At 54.0% G+C, this 13,439-nt stretch overlaps 1 protein-coding gene across 6 annotated transcripts in view; it reads right to left on the reverse strand.

Moving 5' to 3' along the window:
- RPS6KA1 (ribosomal protein S6 kinase A1) overlaps positions 1-13,439 on the reverse strand; it is a 32,915-nt gene that overhangs the window by 303 nt on the left and 19,173 nt on the right. For 4 of the 6 annotated variants that reach the window (XM_066335438.1, XM_066335439.1, XM_066335440.1 and 1 more), the window contains 20 exons: positions 11,506-11,619; positions 10,614-10,695; positions 10,241-10,321; positions 9,575-9,654; positions 8,877-8,983; positions 8,365-8,402; positions 8,112-8,254; positions 7,498-7,568; positions 7,186-7,274; positions 6,919-6,983; positions 6,472-6,574; positions 5,900-6,027; positions 5,361-5,486; positions 4,759-4,848; positions 4,153-4,311; positions 3,770-3,931; positions 3,387-3,463; positions 3,157-3,274; positions 2,633-2,770; positions 1,961-2,379 (listed from right to left, as the gene is read on the reverse strand). In XM_066335438.1, coding sequence (XP_066191535.1) covers positions 2,257-2,379; positions 2,633-2,770; positions 3,157-3,274; positions 3,387-3,463; positions 3,770-3,931; positions 4,153-4,311; positions 4,759-4,848; positions 5,361-5,486; positions 5,900-6,027; positions 6,472-6,574; positions 6,919-6,983; positions 7,186-7,274; positions 7,498-7,568; positions 8,112-8,254; positions 8,365-8,402; positions 8,877-8,983; positions 9,575-9,654; positions 10,241-10,321; positions 10,614-10,695; positions 11,506-11,619 — 2,094 coding nt within the window. In that variant the 3' untranslated portion in view covers positions 1,961-2,256. Of the gene's footprint in view, positions 1-16; positions 2,380-2,632; positions 2,771-3,156; positions 3,275-3,386; positions 3,464-3,769; positions 3,932-4,152; positions 4,312-4,758; positions 4,849-5,360; positions 5,487-5,899; positions 6,028-6,471; positions 6,575-6,918; positions 6,984-7,185; positions 7,275-7,497; positions 7,569-8,111; positions 8,255-8,364; positions 8,403-8,876; positions 8,984-9,574; positions 9,655-10,240; positions 10,322-10,613; positions 10,696-11,505; positions 11,620-13,439 lie in introns of those variants that run through there. The other 2 variants (XM_066335435.1, XM_066335436.1) reach the window with 2 other exon arrangements.

Below are 13,439 nucleotides of genomic sequence, written 5' to 3' on the forward strand. Positions count from 1 at the left end.
TTTTGGGGTCTGGCACCCCAGGTATTGGGGTCTGACACCCCAGGTATGGTCTCGTGGCCAGGCAGAACCTGCAGCAGCTGAGGGCTGCTCTCCCCCTGCCCACACTGATCTGCACCTGGTTGTCCCCTCACACCAGCACATCACAGGGAGGATTTAGCAAAGGCTGTAATGTTTTTCCTGACTGATATTTGAAAACATTTGCAATTTCATACAAATAACCAGTTATCCCCCAAACCAGGACAAGTATTTGGTTTAAGAGCCCCTAAACCCCAGGGTTTAAGAGCACTGATACCCACCCACGGTGGGTTGACATCCAACCCCATCCACCACTCCAGACCTTCCCTCAAAACACAATGTCGGAAATATTCTGAAAATCTGTGGAGTTTCCTGCAGCACCCAAAAGTACCTAAGGGACTGAGACCAGCTCCAGAAAAGTGTTTGTGATTATTGTATTGGTTGCAGGTACCTAAAATTTGCACAGCACTGGCACAAGAGTCACTGTGGAGTTGTAGGGAACATCATGCCACAAGTATTTTTAGGGAAGGCATTTTGGGTGGTGGAGTGTCTCCTTCCCCAAATCTCAGCAACACATTAAATCCCTCTCTGCTGGGGGTGGTGGCAATACCAGTAAGAAGATCCACTGTGGACTGGTGCTGGCCTCCTCCTCTCAGAAGCACTGGACATTCAGGCTGCACTTGGAATTGTGACTATTTCAGCTTTTCACTGGCTGCTCACAGGACCTGCTTGGATGAGGACAGAGGAGAAGAGCACTGAGCATCTCACATAACTATTTTTACGGAATTCTCCATTTTACAGCCAACTGGGACTGAACAAAAAAGCAAGATTCCTCTCTAGTGACACGATCTGCTAAAAGTAGCAGAAATTCACGTGAGAACCTTTGCTGGCTCCAGTCACATACTTGAGCTCTGTTTGCAGCCCTTGTATTAATCCTGCTGCTCCCAGAAACTGCCACCATGGAACCACGGAGCTCCAGCAATTCCCTGCAGGTCAGAATGGGCTGGGAATTGATTTCTAGCACACTTTGTCTCCAAGTGTTGGTTTATATAAGCCCAGAAGTGTCCTGAGAGTAAGAAATTGCCCATTCCTGTTGGTTCTTGCCTCATTCCAGGAGTGGTTCTGGCCACCTCCCCTTGAGAGAAGGTATGAGAGGCTGCCCTAAGCAGCACTGCTGGTTTTCAGGGCCCGATCAAAAGCTTTGCAGCTTTTTCAGAAGGCAGACAAGGAGCTCTGTCCCTGCACGGCACGGAGCAGCACCCTGGGAGCGAGCGGGAACCGCCCGGGGTCGCTGGTTCTGCAGCTCGGTCAGTCACAGGACGGCCCCCGAATGACGTGTATTGTACGAGTCAGAAAAACCCCTGAGTTACCGGCTGGAGAACGAAGTTAAATTAAAAAAGAAAGGGTGGTTTGGTTCAGAGGTTCCTGCTGAGGGGAAGGAAAACCCCAAATGGTAAAAGCAGCAGGCAGAGCCAGCCCAAAGCCTCGGCGTGGCAAGGGATGAGGTTCTGTCCTCCCCCCAGGTGACAAACTGCCCAGTGAGGGAAGAACACGGAGATGGGAGGGCAGAGGGAAGGGATGAGCCAAGCCCAGCAGGTTTCCTGGCCTGCTGAGCATCTGCGGGAGGGCTTGGAAAAAACGTGGTTTACTTTTTTCGGCGATCTGAGCTACTGGCTGGGCTGGGGGAGCACGGGAGAGAAGGAGAAATGCAGGCTGCAAAATCCACCTTGCCTGGAACAAACACACAGGACCTGGAGGGGAGGGAGGTCCCTGTGGACATGAGTGCTGCTGGCTGGCTTTGGGAAATACATCCAAAGGTTTGAGGGAGGAAAAGCCCCAAGGCCTAAAGCCCAAGTGTGACACAGTCTTCCAGCTGCTGTGGAGTTGGAGAGGATCAGTTCCAAGAAATCCTGTAGCAACAACAAATACCTGGCCCTACACAGGGAAGGGTGAATCAGAGCTGCATTTTAGTGCCACTTGACATCAGTATACATTCTAGTTCTCATATACACAGATGGATTTCTTTAAAAATTGACAATTTACATGTCAAAAAAGTTTTACAGTGAAGTTCTCTCAGCAAAGATCAGTCCACACAAGGAGGAGCCAGTCTTTCAGGAGCAGGAAGGCACTTGGCCTTTTGAGAGCAAGTCCCCAGGGGAGCCCCTGTGCAGACCCTGCCCGTCCCCTGTCCCCCTCTTCCATAGGTGTGCAAAATCTGGCCTGTTCCTGCTCCGTGGGGCCTCACAGGGTGGTGGAGGGGAGCTTCTTCACCCTCCTCTGTGCCAGGATGGAGGATTCAATGGGCTTCAGCTGGGGGCTTGGCTTGGAGCTGTTGAGGGCTGAGTACGTGGCAGCCATGGCGCCCTGCAGAGAGGCAAAGGGGAGTCACTCAGCTGCAGGAGAGCTGCTTCAGACTCGTGGCTTCACGAGACAGTGGACCAGAGCAGCCACACCCACAAACAAAGCCAGAAGCATCTTTCTTATTTCTTTAACTTCCCTCCTGCACTGACATGCTGTTAAGAATCTCCCTTTTCTCCCAAAGGCCCCTGTCTGTACTGCCTGCCCTGACTCACACCTCTCCAAACTTCCATCCAGCTTTCCCTTGCAGATTTTGTACCTTTACAAGCTGAATGTCCTGGTGATTGAGCTGGCTCTGGGGTAAACTGTCCTTCTGGGTTATCCAAGGATGCTGCAGGACCTGCTTGGCTGTGAGACGCTGGTGAGGATCTACATGGAGCATCTTTGAGACCAGATCCTACAGGCACCGTTTGGAAAGTCAGACTTTAGAAGATTTCATAATTTAAATGCAAAAAAACCCACCTGTGTACACCTCCAGATTAGGATTTACATGCAGAGGCCAAATTTAAAGTCCCCAGACATCAGTGTCTTTTTGTATGAAATACATTTTTGGCAGGCCTGGGGGGTATAATAGAGCAAACCCCACCAGGGTCAAACACGAGGTTGGTTTTCCATGCAAATATCCACAGCCAGAGCTAAAACAAAGCTGCTGTGGAAGGACATGTGTGGGGTAGAAGCTGCAGTGCTGGTTTTCTTTTCTCTCTTGTGTGCTGCCTCCCCAACCTGCTCTAAATTTGCCTCACAGCAACCCCAACCCCTGAGGTAACAAATACCAAAGCCTACCTTGGCCATGTCAGAAATAGTATCCCAATTTCCCCCACTGATGGAGAACTTCCCCCCTCCTATCCGTGTCAGGATCTCTTCTGGAGTGTCATTTGGACCATTTGCAAAGGGAGTGCAGCTGGGGAGAGAGGAGAGAGCCCTGGATTTACTGACCCAGGCAGGAGGAGAGGCACAGCTGTCCCCACAGGGCACACTGGGGACAGGGGGTCACAGCCCCAGCCCTGCCTTACCCTGCCAGCATCGTGTACAGCAGGACCCCCAGGCTCCAGATGTCACAGCCCTCGTCGTAGCCTTGGCGTTTCAGGACCTGAACACAACAAGCAAAGGAAAAAAACTGTGTTTAGTTCCTGTTGTTGAACTTATTTCAGAAGAGGGGCTTAACCTGGGTGCAGTCCATATGCAAAGCTTCCAGAGCTGGACAGAACAGCAAAATCTGGCACCGAAAGATCAGGATTCAGAATAGATTCATTACTACAAGTGGTATTTCTGTAATTCCCCTTCCAGGGCAGGCTGCAGAAGGGAACAGGGCAGACCCACTGTACCCTGTTGGGAGCACAGGTTGGGGGAGGGACAAGGGCACTGCTGGAGGGTCTCAGGTTAGTAAGGTGCTCACCTCGGGTGCCACAAAGTTTGCTGTGTAGCAGGGGGTCATGAGGAGCCCGTTCTCAGCCCTGAGCTGCTTGGCAAAGCCAAAGTCACAGATTCGGATGCTCTCGGGGTTCCCTGATTTATCCACGTAGAGGATATTGCTGGGCTTCAGGTCCCTGTGAACCACCTGTGGAGCAAGGAAAGGGCTGTGCTCATACCCCAGGCAGATAAAGGTCTGAAAGCTGCCTGAGGTCTCTCATCCCCTGCTCTGGCCCCACATCTGCTTTGCCAAGAGGGCAACACCAGCAAGAAATAATTGTCATGATGGGAAGAGTTACTCCCTGGAGGAGAGGGAGTGCAGTGTAATGCCAGGGAGCTTCCCAGGAAAATAGTCATGATCACACTCACCCCTTGGGAATGCAGATACTCCACTGTTTTACAGATCATGTGCAGGACTGAACTGGCTTCTCTCTCCGAGAAAAACTTCTGTCTGAGGATTTTATCCAGCAGCTCCCCTCCCCTCATGAGCTCGGTCACCAGGTACACGTACTTCCCGTCATCGTACACCTGCCAAAGAAAACATGGCTGAGGTAATCAAAGTGTGCTTCCAGAGCTTCCCTTTTGTGCTTCCATCACCAAGGAGCAGACAGGGATCAGCAGTGGTGGCTCTGGGGATGCTTCCCCACCCCAGAATCGTGGAATATCCCAACCTGGAAGGGATCCACAGGGATCATTGATCCAGCTCCTGGCCCTGCCCAGACACCCCAGCAATCCCACCCTGGGCACCCCTGGGAGCTGTCCCAGAACTCCTGGAGCTCTGGCAGCTGTGGGGCCGTGCCCATTCCCTGGGGAGCCTGGGCAGTGCCAGCACCCTCTGGGGAAGAGCCTTCTCCTGACAGAAACAGCAACCTGTGGAGCTGGGCCATGGGGCTGCCCCTGCTGCGGCTGAGCTCTGCCCCTGCCAGCCTGCACTCCTAACCCAGAGCACAGGGAAGTCTCCCAGGCCACACTCACGTCTTTCAGGGTGATGATGTTTGGGTGCTGCCCGTACCGCAGCAGGATCTCAATCTCCTCAGAAGGGTCTCGCTTGCTCTTGTCAATCACCTGCAAGAGTAGGGACACACTTCAGCCACCACGGATGGGGGAGGGCCAGGAGAAAACACACAAGCTGAGTTTGGAGCCCTGCAGAGCTCCTGTGCCGTATCCACTCTCCGTCCCCTCATCTCTTTAGCTCTAGAAATCCTTAAGGTGCTTCATCAGTTCTGTGTCCCCAGCCCACAAAACTTTATGTATTAAGATCTGATGTAGCCACAGCTTTGCACAGGAAGATGAGATGCTCTCCCTCCTCTGAGGGAGGAGGACACTGCTTCCCTGCTGTTCCTAGGGAAGTGCAGGTACCTGCAGGGCAGCACAGAAATTGTCCTTTCACATCCTAGAAGAGCCTAAAGCTCATCCAGCTCCACGCCCTGCCATGGGCAGGGACACCTCCCACTGTCCCGGGCTGCTTCAAGCCCAGTCCATCCCGGCCTTGGGCACTGCCAGGGATCAGGGGCAGCCACAGCTGCTCTGGGCAAAGATGTAAGAGGGGAGCTCAGGGGGGAGGGCAGATGCCAGACCTTGACTGCGTACTCCATGTTGGTGGCCTTGTGGATGCAGCGCTTGCAGACGGAGTAGGAGCCGACGCCGATGGCCTCCTTCACCACGTACCCGTCGCTGAACTGGACGTTCTTGCCGTGCAGCTGCTGCCAGGGCACAAAGGAGAGCTCAGCTGGGAGGGTTCAGGGAAGGGTTTGTGCAACGTGATGAGTTAACTGCAGCACAGAGAGAGCTGTCAGACTGTCTGCTACATCCCACAGCTTCTCCTCCCAGCCGGGAGCAGGAGCAGAGGAGAACAAGGCAGATATAGGTCAGTGGGCCAGCACTGCCTGCACTTAGCACAGTGCCTTTGCCTTTGGCTGCCCAAGCCACGGGCATTACACACCCCCTGCCAGCACAGATCCACCTGGGGACAGGAAAGCCACAGCCCCACACTGCCCTGACAGCCTGATGTGACAGTCAGTGGTGATGAAAGAACAGGAGGCAAGAATTACAAAGAGAACTGTAATTCTCAGGCTCCAGGTGGTGCATCCCTGCATCCTCTGTCCCCCTTCCTTACCTGCACAACTGAATGCAGGGGTGGCTGGGCAGGTTTCACTTTGCCATCCTCCATTAACCCGGTGGCCACGAAACTGAAGCCTCGGAAGAGCTGATGGGCCCCTGCACTCGGGGGGACACCCGGGGAATCTGCAGCAGGAGTTGAGAGACAGCTGGAGAATGGCCTGAGGAGCAGAAGCCTCCCCCTCGCTCCCAGGAGCTACAGAGTTTATTTGAGACAGGAGCCACACCAGCAGAACTGAGCTTACCCCTAACATCCCACAGACAATCATGGAATTGTCCAGCTTGGAAAAGCTCTCTAAGATCAGTGAGTCCAACAATTCCCCCAGCAGTGCCAGTGTCCCCAAGTGCCACATTCACATGGCTTTTAAACCCCTGCAGGAATGGTGACTCCACCACTGCCCTGGGCAGCCTGTGCCACGGACTGACAACCCTTCTGGGAGAAGAAATTTCCCTGATATCCAACCTAAATCTTCCCTGTGCAGAAACCTCATCCTGCTGGTGCTGGATACTCCTTGGTATGAAACCACAGAGTGACATGTCACAGGAAACTTTGCCTCAAGTCATACAAACCTTTTGGTGTCCGTGATGTGAATTCTGTGTCAAAATAAAAGGTGTCATCTGGCTGGCCCACTGCAGGCTTGAAAGGGGGTTTGATTTCCCTGCGGTACAGCTTCTGCAAAACACACAAACCCCAAAACACAGCTGCAAAAACAGCTCAGAAGTGCTCCTACAGGCACCTTCTCCCAAAGGGTGCAAAAGCTGGTGAGGAATGAGGGTCAGGAAGAGATTTTGTGGAACTCTGTGTCTTGGCATTTTGCTGGAGCTCAGTGAGGTGACAGGCAGCCCAGGTATGAGACAGTTACGCGACAGAATTTTGGTTTTGGAAAGGGTTATTGGAATGGATGGGGATGGTGGCTCTCCCATAGCTGGCCAAGCATCAGGGCTGTGCTATTCCTGCTGCCAGAGCTGTGGTACTGGTGCTGAGTGCTGCAGAGATTTCCTGCTCCTGATACTCACATTCCAGTCGATGGTGGAGTAGAAGGGGTGGCGCTTGATCTCCTCTGCCCCGTCTGGCCCAGACCCTGCAAGAGACACCCCAGGTCAGGCTGTACTAACCCCCAAAAAAGCCAAGGGGACAGCCAGGGAGGCAGCACGGCCAGATGTCACAGACAACCTGGCTGGGGTCACCCAGTGCCCTGAGCCAACGCTGCTGACCTGGGGGGATGCGAGAGGCCCCCATACAGCATCAGGAGTATTCAGAAACAAACAAACAAAAAACCTTACCTAATCTGTTGGCTGGATTCCTTTTGAAAAGGGCTCGGAGGAGGCTCTGAGCCTCAGTGCTCAGGAACTGTGGCATGCCCAGTTTTGCTCTGGGGAAGAAGTTATGCAATCAGCTGCAAGTTTGAAGAAGCCAACCCACAAGGCAACTGCAGCACCTCCACCCCAAAAACGCATAATCATCTCTCTGGCATTTACACTGCACCCTTTAAAAGGGTGGCTGATATGGCACCACTTGCCAAATAATGCCACAAACTTGTGAGAGCCCCCAGTTGCAACAGCCCCGCTGTGCAGACAGGAGAGAGAAACTCTTACTTGAGGATGAGGTTCATGGTGTCCTTACGGTCCTTCCCCTGGAAGGGCAGTGCCCCCGTGAGCATTTCAAACTGGGAGAGAAAGAGAAGGGGCATCATGTCTGAGCAAGGCTCAGGGTTGCACAGGTCCCACTGCCCCTTCCTGCTTGTGCGGGGTCCCAAGCCTGGCTGTGACAGAGCTCCAGGCACAGCGTGCTCCCAGCAGCAGCTCGGCCCTCAGGGTTTGCACGGGAACGTGTCCAGGCAGCGCCGCTGCTGCCGGAGCCCTGGGATCCAGCAGCTGCCAGACGGTGGCACCAGATCCGCACCGACAGCCGTGGCCCGGCGCCAGGGCAGACACTGACACCCCCACGCACCCCACACACAGCCCACAGAGAGCCCCGTGCATCCCACATCCCCACGGACACCCCCACGCACCCCACAGCCCCCTCACACCCCAGTGACACCCCAGCACCCAGTGGCACAGCAGCCTCGAGGCACCCAGCGCTCCGGCTGGAGGCCTGGACAGCCCCTTAGGGAGCTCTCTGGGGGCTGTGGGGAGCCCCTCCCCGGCCAGCGGCTCTGGAGGACACACAGAGCCCTGTCTGGTGCTCCCAGCCTGGACAGGGCACCCACCATGAGGACCCCGTAGGACCACCAGTCAGCGCTGTGCGAGTGGCCCTGGCGGTTCACCACCTCTGGGGCCATGTACTCCACGGTCCCACAGAACGAGTAGGCTTTCTTCTCGTGGTCTATGGCCTCCTTACTCAAGCCAAAATCTGCACAAGAGAAAGCTGTCAGCACACAGCCACTGCTCCAAACAGCTCAAGCAGCTCTGTATTTCAGGGGCCAACCTTGCTGGAGCCCCAGGCTCTTTGGAGCACCTTACCTGTGAGTTTGATGTGCCCCTCTTCATCCAAGAGGATGCTACAGCAGGAACGGAAAAACAACTTGTTACTGTCTGTGGTAAGGGCTGGTGAGAACAAGCACAGCAAGGGATGGTCTGAGATCATCCTTTGGCTCCCAGAATCCAAAGGAAAAGTTACCTGCCCCTTCTCCCAGTGCTTTAAGCTCTGCCAACCAAGACAGGAGTGAGACCAGAGCAGCTCTCTCCTCCCCACCCCCTCGGCTTCCCAGTAAACCAATGGGCCCAGAGGTTACCCCCCTCTGATCCCCACAGACCCCAGGCAAGGACAACCAAGCTGCAGTGGGCTCTGCAGAGCCCAGCCTGGTCCCTGGGCCCTCTGAAGGCTCCCAGCTGCCCAAAGCTGGAGCCTGGAGGCTGCCAGGGGGCTCTGCTCTGCCCTGTGGCACACACAGCTCCTGGCTGGAAGCACCAGTGTGAGGAGCATCAGCCAGGGGCTGATCAGCTGGGCTCCTGCCTCAGCTGCCCACACGTACTTCTCTGGCTTGAGGTCCCTATAGATGATCCCCAGGCTGTGCAAGTGGTCGAGTCCCAGTGCCAGCTCTGCCAGGTAGAACTTCACGTCCTCCTCGGTGAACATGACCTGCAGGCAGGGGACAAACAGAGAGGTGCTGGGTTCCACTGCCAGCAGCTCCCCTGCCCCCAGCCAACACCTTCCACATCCATGTTGCTCCCTCCTGCCCTTTCTAAGTTTCCCAGACTTCACCCACCTTTCATGGCTTGGATCAGAATGGACATTAATGGATCCAGTGCCATGGCAGGGACACCTCCCACTGTCCCAGGCTGCTCCCAGCCCTGTCCAGCCTGCCCTGGGACACTGCCAGGGATCAGGGGCAGCCACAGCTGCTCTGGACACCCTGTGCCAGGGCCTCACTACCCTCACAGGAACAATTCCTTCCTTAATTCTAAAACAAACTGACCCTCTTTTAGTTCTTGTTCTTTAGGAGATGCTCATCTGAAGCTGCTGCAGAGGTGCAGCTGCCACTTGTGCTGCTGTGCTGCTTTTCTGCTGGAGCACAGGGCTCCCACAACACCCTCTCCTGGTGCCAGCTCTGGACTAGCAGCAGGCTGGAGGCTGTTTTCACCCTTTCAAGGACTGCAAGGGTCAGTTCCTTCTCCAGGCCATAAGCAGAGATGAGCTGAGCAGCCCACCGAGATGCCAGAGCATACCCACCTCTTTGGAAAGCCGAGTGAAAAGGTCACCTCCTCTGAGGAAATCCAAGATGAGGTACAGCTTCCCCTCTGTCTGGAATGCTGAAACACAAGCCAGAGCAGGAATCAGACCCCTGTGCTCCGTGGTGTTCCATTAATCACTTAAATCCCAGTGGCTCCAGCTGGGCACATGCCCTGCGTGGCTCCTGGGTTAAATGCAGGTAGGGCTGATGGGGTAAAGGAGATGGGCTGTCTCTGCTGCTGAAATGGGAGCTCCCCACAGCACTCTGGCACTGCAGAAAATCCTTATTTTATGGTCTGGTTCCCTTTCTGCCAGTGATACTCTCCTGAAAGGGCTGTTTTCCCGGGAGAGGCACTGGTCACCTTACAGGGAACAAAGTTGTCCTTGCCTTGCCCAAAGTCAGAGCATTAACCCTGCCAAACTCCAGCTTGGCTAGTTAGCTCTGCTTTCTCAGTTTCTCATGGTTTAATGTTTTAATCCCAGGGATTTGGTGTTTAAACCTCCTCTCCCAGTCCATGCTCAGTTCCCCATTCCTTAGCAAGAGCAGGCAGTGGGACCACAGATCCTTCCAGGAAAGGATTTGTATTCAGGGGATTGTGTTTAAAGGCAGCCAGAGTCTGCTGGAGCTGCAGCCCCTCTCCCAGCACCCCAAAGAGCTCCACTCACCATAGTGGAGTTTCACCACAAAGGGATGGTTGACATCAGCCAGGATGTCCCTTTCTATCTTTGTCCTCAGTCGATCCCGCACTGTGAGAAGAGAGGAGCAGCTCAGACACAGAAAAAGGCCCCTGGGCAGTGTCCAGCCCCAGTGTCCAGCCCCATCCCAGCCTCAAGCACTGAGCTTCTTGAGCCAGGTGTTTTCCCACCTCCATCACAATGCTCTTAAACAGATGAAAGAAAAGGAGGATGTTTTGCTGAGATAAAGATGCTTTTCTTTCACCCAGCCCACCCCAGAGCCAGCAGTGACTGCTGTGACATTTCCCCAGTGCTGCTGAAGTCCCAGAGGATCAGAGCACTGCAGGAGGAATCTCCTTCCTACCTTTCAGTGTTGCCTTCTTGAGCACTTTCATGGCATAGAGGTGGTTGCTGTCTGGGGGTGTTATTTTTCTCACCAAGAAAACCTGAGGCAGAAGAACACCACATTCACCAAGTACTAAACACTGGCAGTAGAAGCTGGATGCTTCCCAAAGTAGCAAACCCCAGAGTGTCCCAAAGAAGCTCGAGCTTTCCCATGGGGTTTCCAGGGAAGTGTGGACTCCTCCCACCCCTCAGTCTCATGCTGCACTTTCCTCCTTTCCAGCCTTCCACACTCCTGACTGCTGCAGCTCCCATGGGGCTGGGGCTGTGACTGGGGTCTTGATGCTTCACTGTACCACTGAAGCCTCCTGGTTTGTCCCATCAACTCAGGGACACTTATTCAGGTCCTGCATCCTCTGGATTTTCATCTCCTTCCCTTCCCTGATGTCTCATTCTACCTGGTTTTAGGCAGCCTCAAAAGGACACCACCTGCAGGTGGGTGGGCTTGGAGGTGCTGCTGTTGGACTGGATAATGCCAGAGGTCTTTTCCAACTTTCCTCTGATTGTCCAAAGCCACTGCTGCATTTGCAGCACACAGTTCTGTGCAAGCCCCACTGTCAGCTGGTACCTGACTGACCCCGGGCAGATTTCATGTGCCAGCAGATGGTCTGTAAGAGACCTGGGTTATTGAAAGAGATAAGGGCTACAGGCTACTTCCTTCCTTCTTCTCAGAAGGGAAACTGGACCGTAAACAGGGGCCAAACCCAGCCTGGGGCACACAGCAGCAGTTCTGAGAAGGGAGGAACATGCCCAGGAACATTCCTGGGAGTCAGGAAAGTGGTTTTGTTGGGGATGGTTCCTTTCATCACCAGAATCATTCCCCTGGCACGGCACATAGGAAGAAGTGATCTCACCTTGCCAAAAGAGCCTTGTCCCAGCACCTTCAGGAGCTCAAACTGTGAGGGATCAGCCTTCTCAGAGCCCTCCTTCACATGGTGTGTGATGTTGATTTCCTGCACACTTTCCCCCTGAAACAGAGGGCACATGGTTGGCAGGGACTCCTGAGCAAGGGGAAGCAGCCTGATGGGATTGTGGAACAAGGACTGCAGCTCCAGACTCACAGGAGCCACAGCTGAGAGAACCTAAAGGTTGGTGCTTGTCACAGGTATCAGCATCTGCAATCAATAAGTCAGGGTAGGGAGGACCAGGTAAATACAGAACCCTCCCTCTCAACCACAGGAGCTGCTTTGAACTACATTTCAGAAGAGTGCTTGAGAAGCACCTTCCTTTTTGAGGCACTGGTAGCAAAAACAGGAGTGTTTATGCCACTAAAAATCCCACAACACAAAAAATACGGCACTGTTGTCAAAACAGGGCCAGGGCTGGCAAAAACCAGACATGTTGGAGCCCATCTGCTCAGCAATCTGAGCAACTCTGCAACATAAGTCTAAGTGCATCTTCAGCACATACAGATGATGCTTTAACAGACTCCAGCCTTCAAGAAGATTGAGGGGAAGCCAAGGTCTCTGGCACATGCTTTGTTTAAAACACATTATTTTACTTCAAAAAAATAAAGAAGAAAAAATAGATTTAATCAGCATAAATAGAATAAACTCACCAAGGGAGCTGGGCCAGCACAGCCACAGACCCTGAGGTGATGCTGAAACACCTCCTATTCCCAGCAAAACTTTTGGACCCAAAGGACAGCAATTATGTTCACAAATGCATCAAACCCTGCTGTCCCCAGCCCTGGGGAAGCTGTGGCTATCAGAAGCTGCAGAAACCTGGAACTATGATTTATTTTTTTCCCTTGCAGAGTTGGGGAAAAAAATTACACTTTGTTTTCTCTACCTTTTCAGACACTTGGTCTGGAACCAGCTCATCAAAGCAGCTTTTAAAGCCAGCCAGAGCCAGGTGCCAGCCCTGCCCGTCCTCCTGCCCAGCCCACTCCCACCCTGCAGTGCCCATGGCTGTGGTTTCCTGCACCGAGCTCCCTTCCCCTCTCTCAGGCCGGGTTTGTCCCGCTTTAGGCAGTGGCTTTGTTTCTGTGGTGGGAGCTCTGCTCTCTCCTGTGCTGCTCAGGCACTCAGGGCAGGGCACAGGAGCTCCCTGTGTTATCCTGCCTTTCCCTGGGCTCGGTGATCACAAACAAGATCCCATAATCCCTTAAACAACACATTTTCGTGTTCCAGATTATCTCCCAGCTCAAAGCAGCCACTTTGCACTTCTGGGTCCATCTGAAGGCTTAGTCCCTGCAGACAGCTGCTGTGAGGAACAGCTTCCCACCTCCAGAGCTGGAGCAGGAGCCAGCCAAGTTCACCTCCTCCTTGCCAGCTCAGCTCTCCAGAGAGAGAGCCCCACAGCACGGAGAGATCCAAAAATGGACCCATCAGGAAGAAATTCTTCCTTGTGAGGGTGGGCAGGCCCTGGCAAAGGTGCCCAGAGCAGCTGTGGCTGCCCCTGGATCCCTGGAATTGTCCAAGGCCAGGCTGGATGGAGCCTGGAGCAGCCTGGGACAGTGGGAGGTGTCCCTGCTGTGGCAGGGGTGGCACTGGAGGGGCTTTGAGGTCCCCTCCAGCCCAGCCCATCCTGACATCCTCCTGTTTCACAGAAACACTTTGAGAAGCCATTTGGTATCCTGCTGCCATAAGGGAGGGTTTTCCCTCATGGACTCATCCACTAACTTGGAATTCCACTCTCAGGATTTGTGTGACAGCTCCTACAGCCTGGCTGGCAGCACACACGTCTCCAGCACAGAAAGCACCTGCGTGCCACCGAGGTCGGCTTCTCCCCGTGTCACCACAATGAACCATCCCAGAAGGCAGAGAAAGAAAAGCAGACCCCAGTG

Source organism: Sylvia atricapilla, chromosome 24 (assembly GCF_009819655.1).
Source record: "Sylvia atricapilla isolate bSylAtr1 chromosome 24, bSylAtr1.pri, whole genome shotgun sequence".
Classification (NCBI taxonomy): Eukaryota; Metazoa; Chordata; class Aves; order Passeriformes; family Sylviidae; genus Sylvia; species Sylvia atricapilla.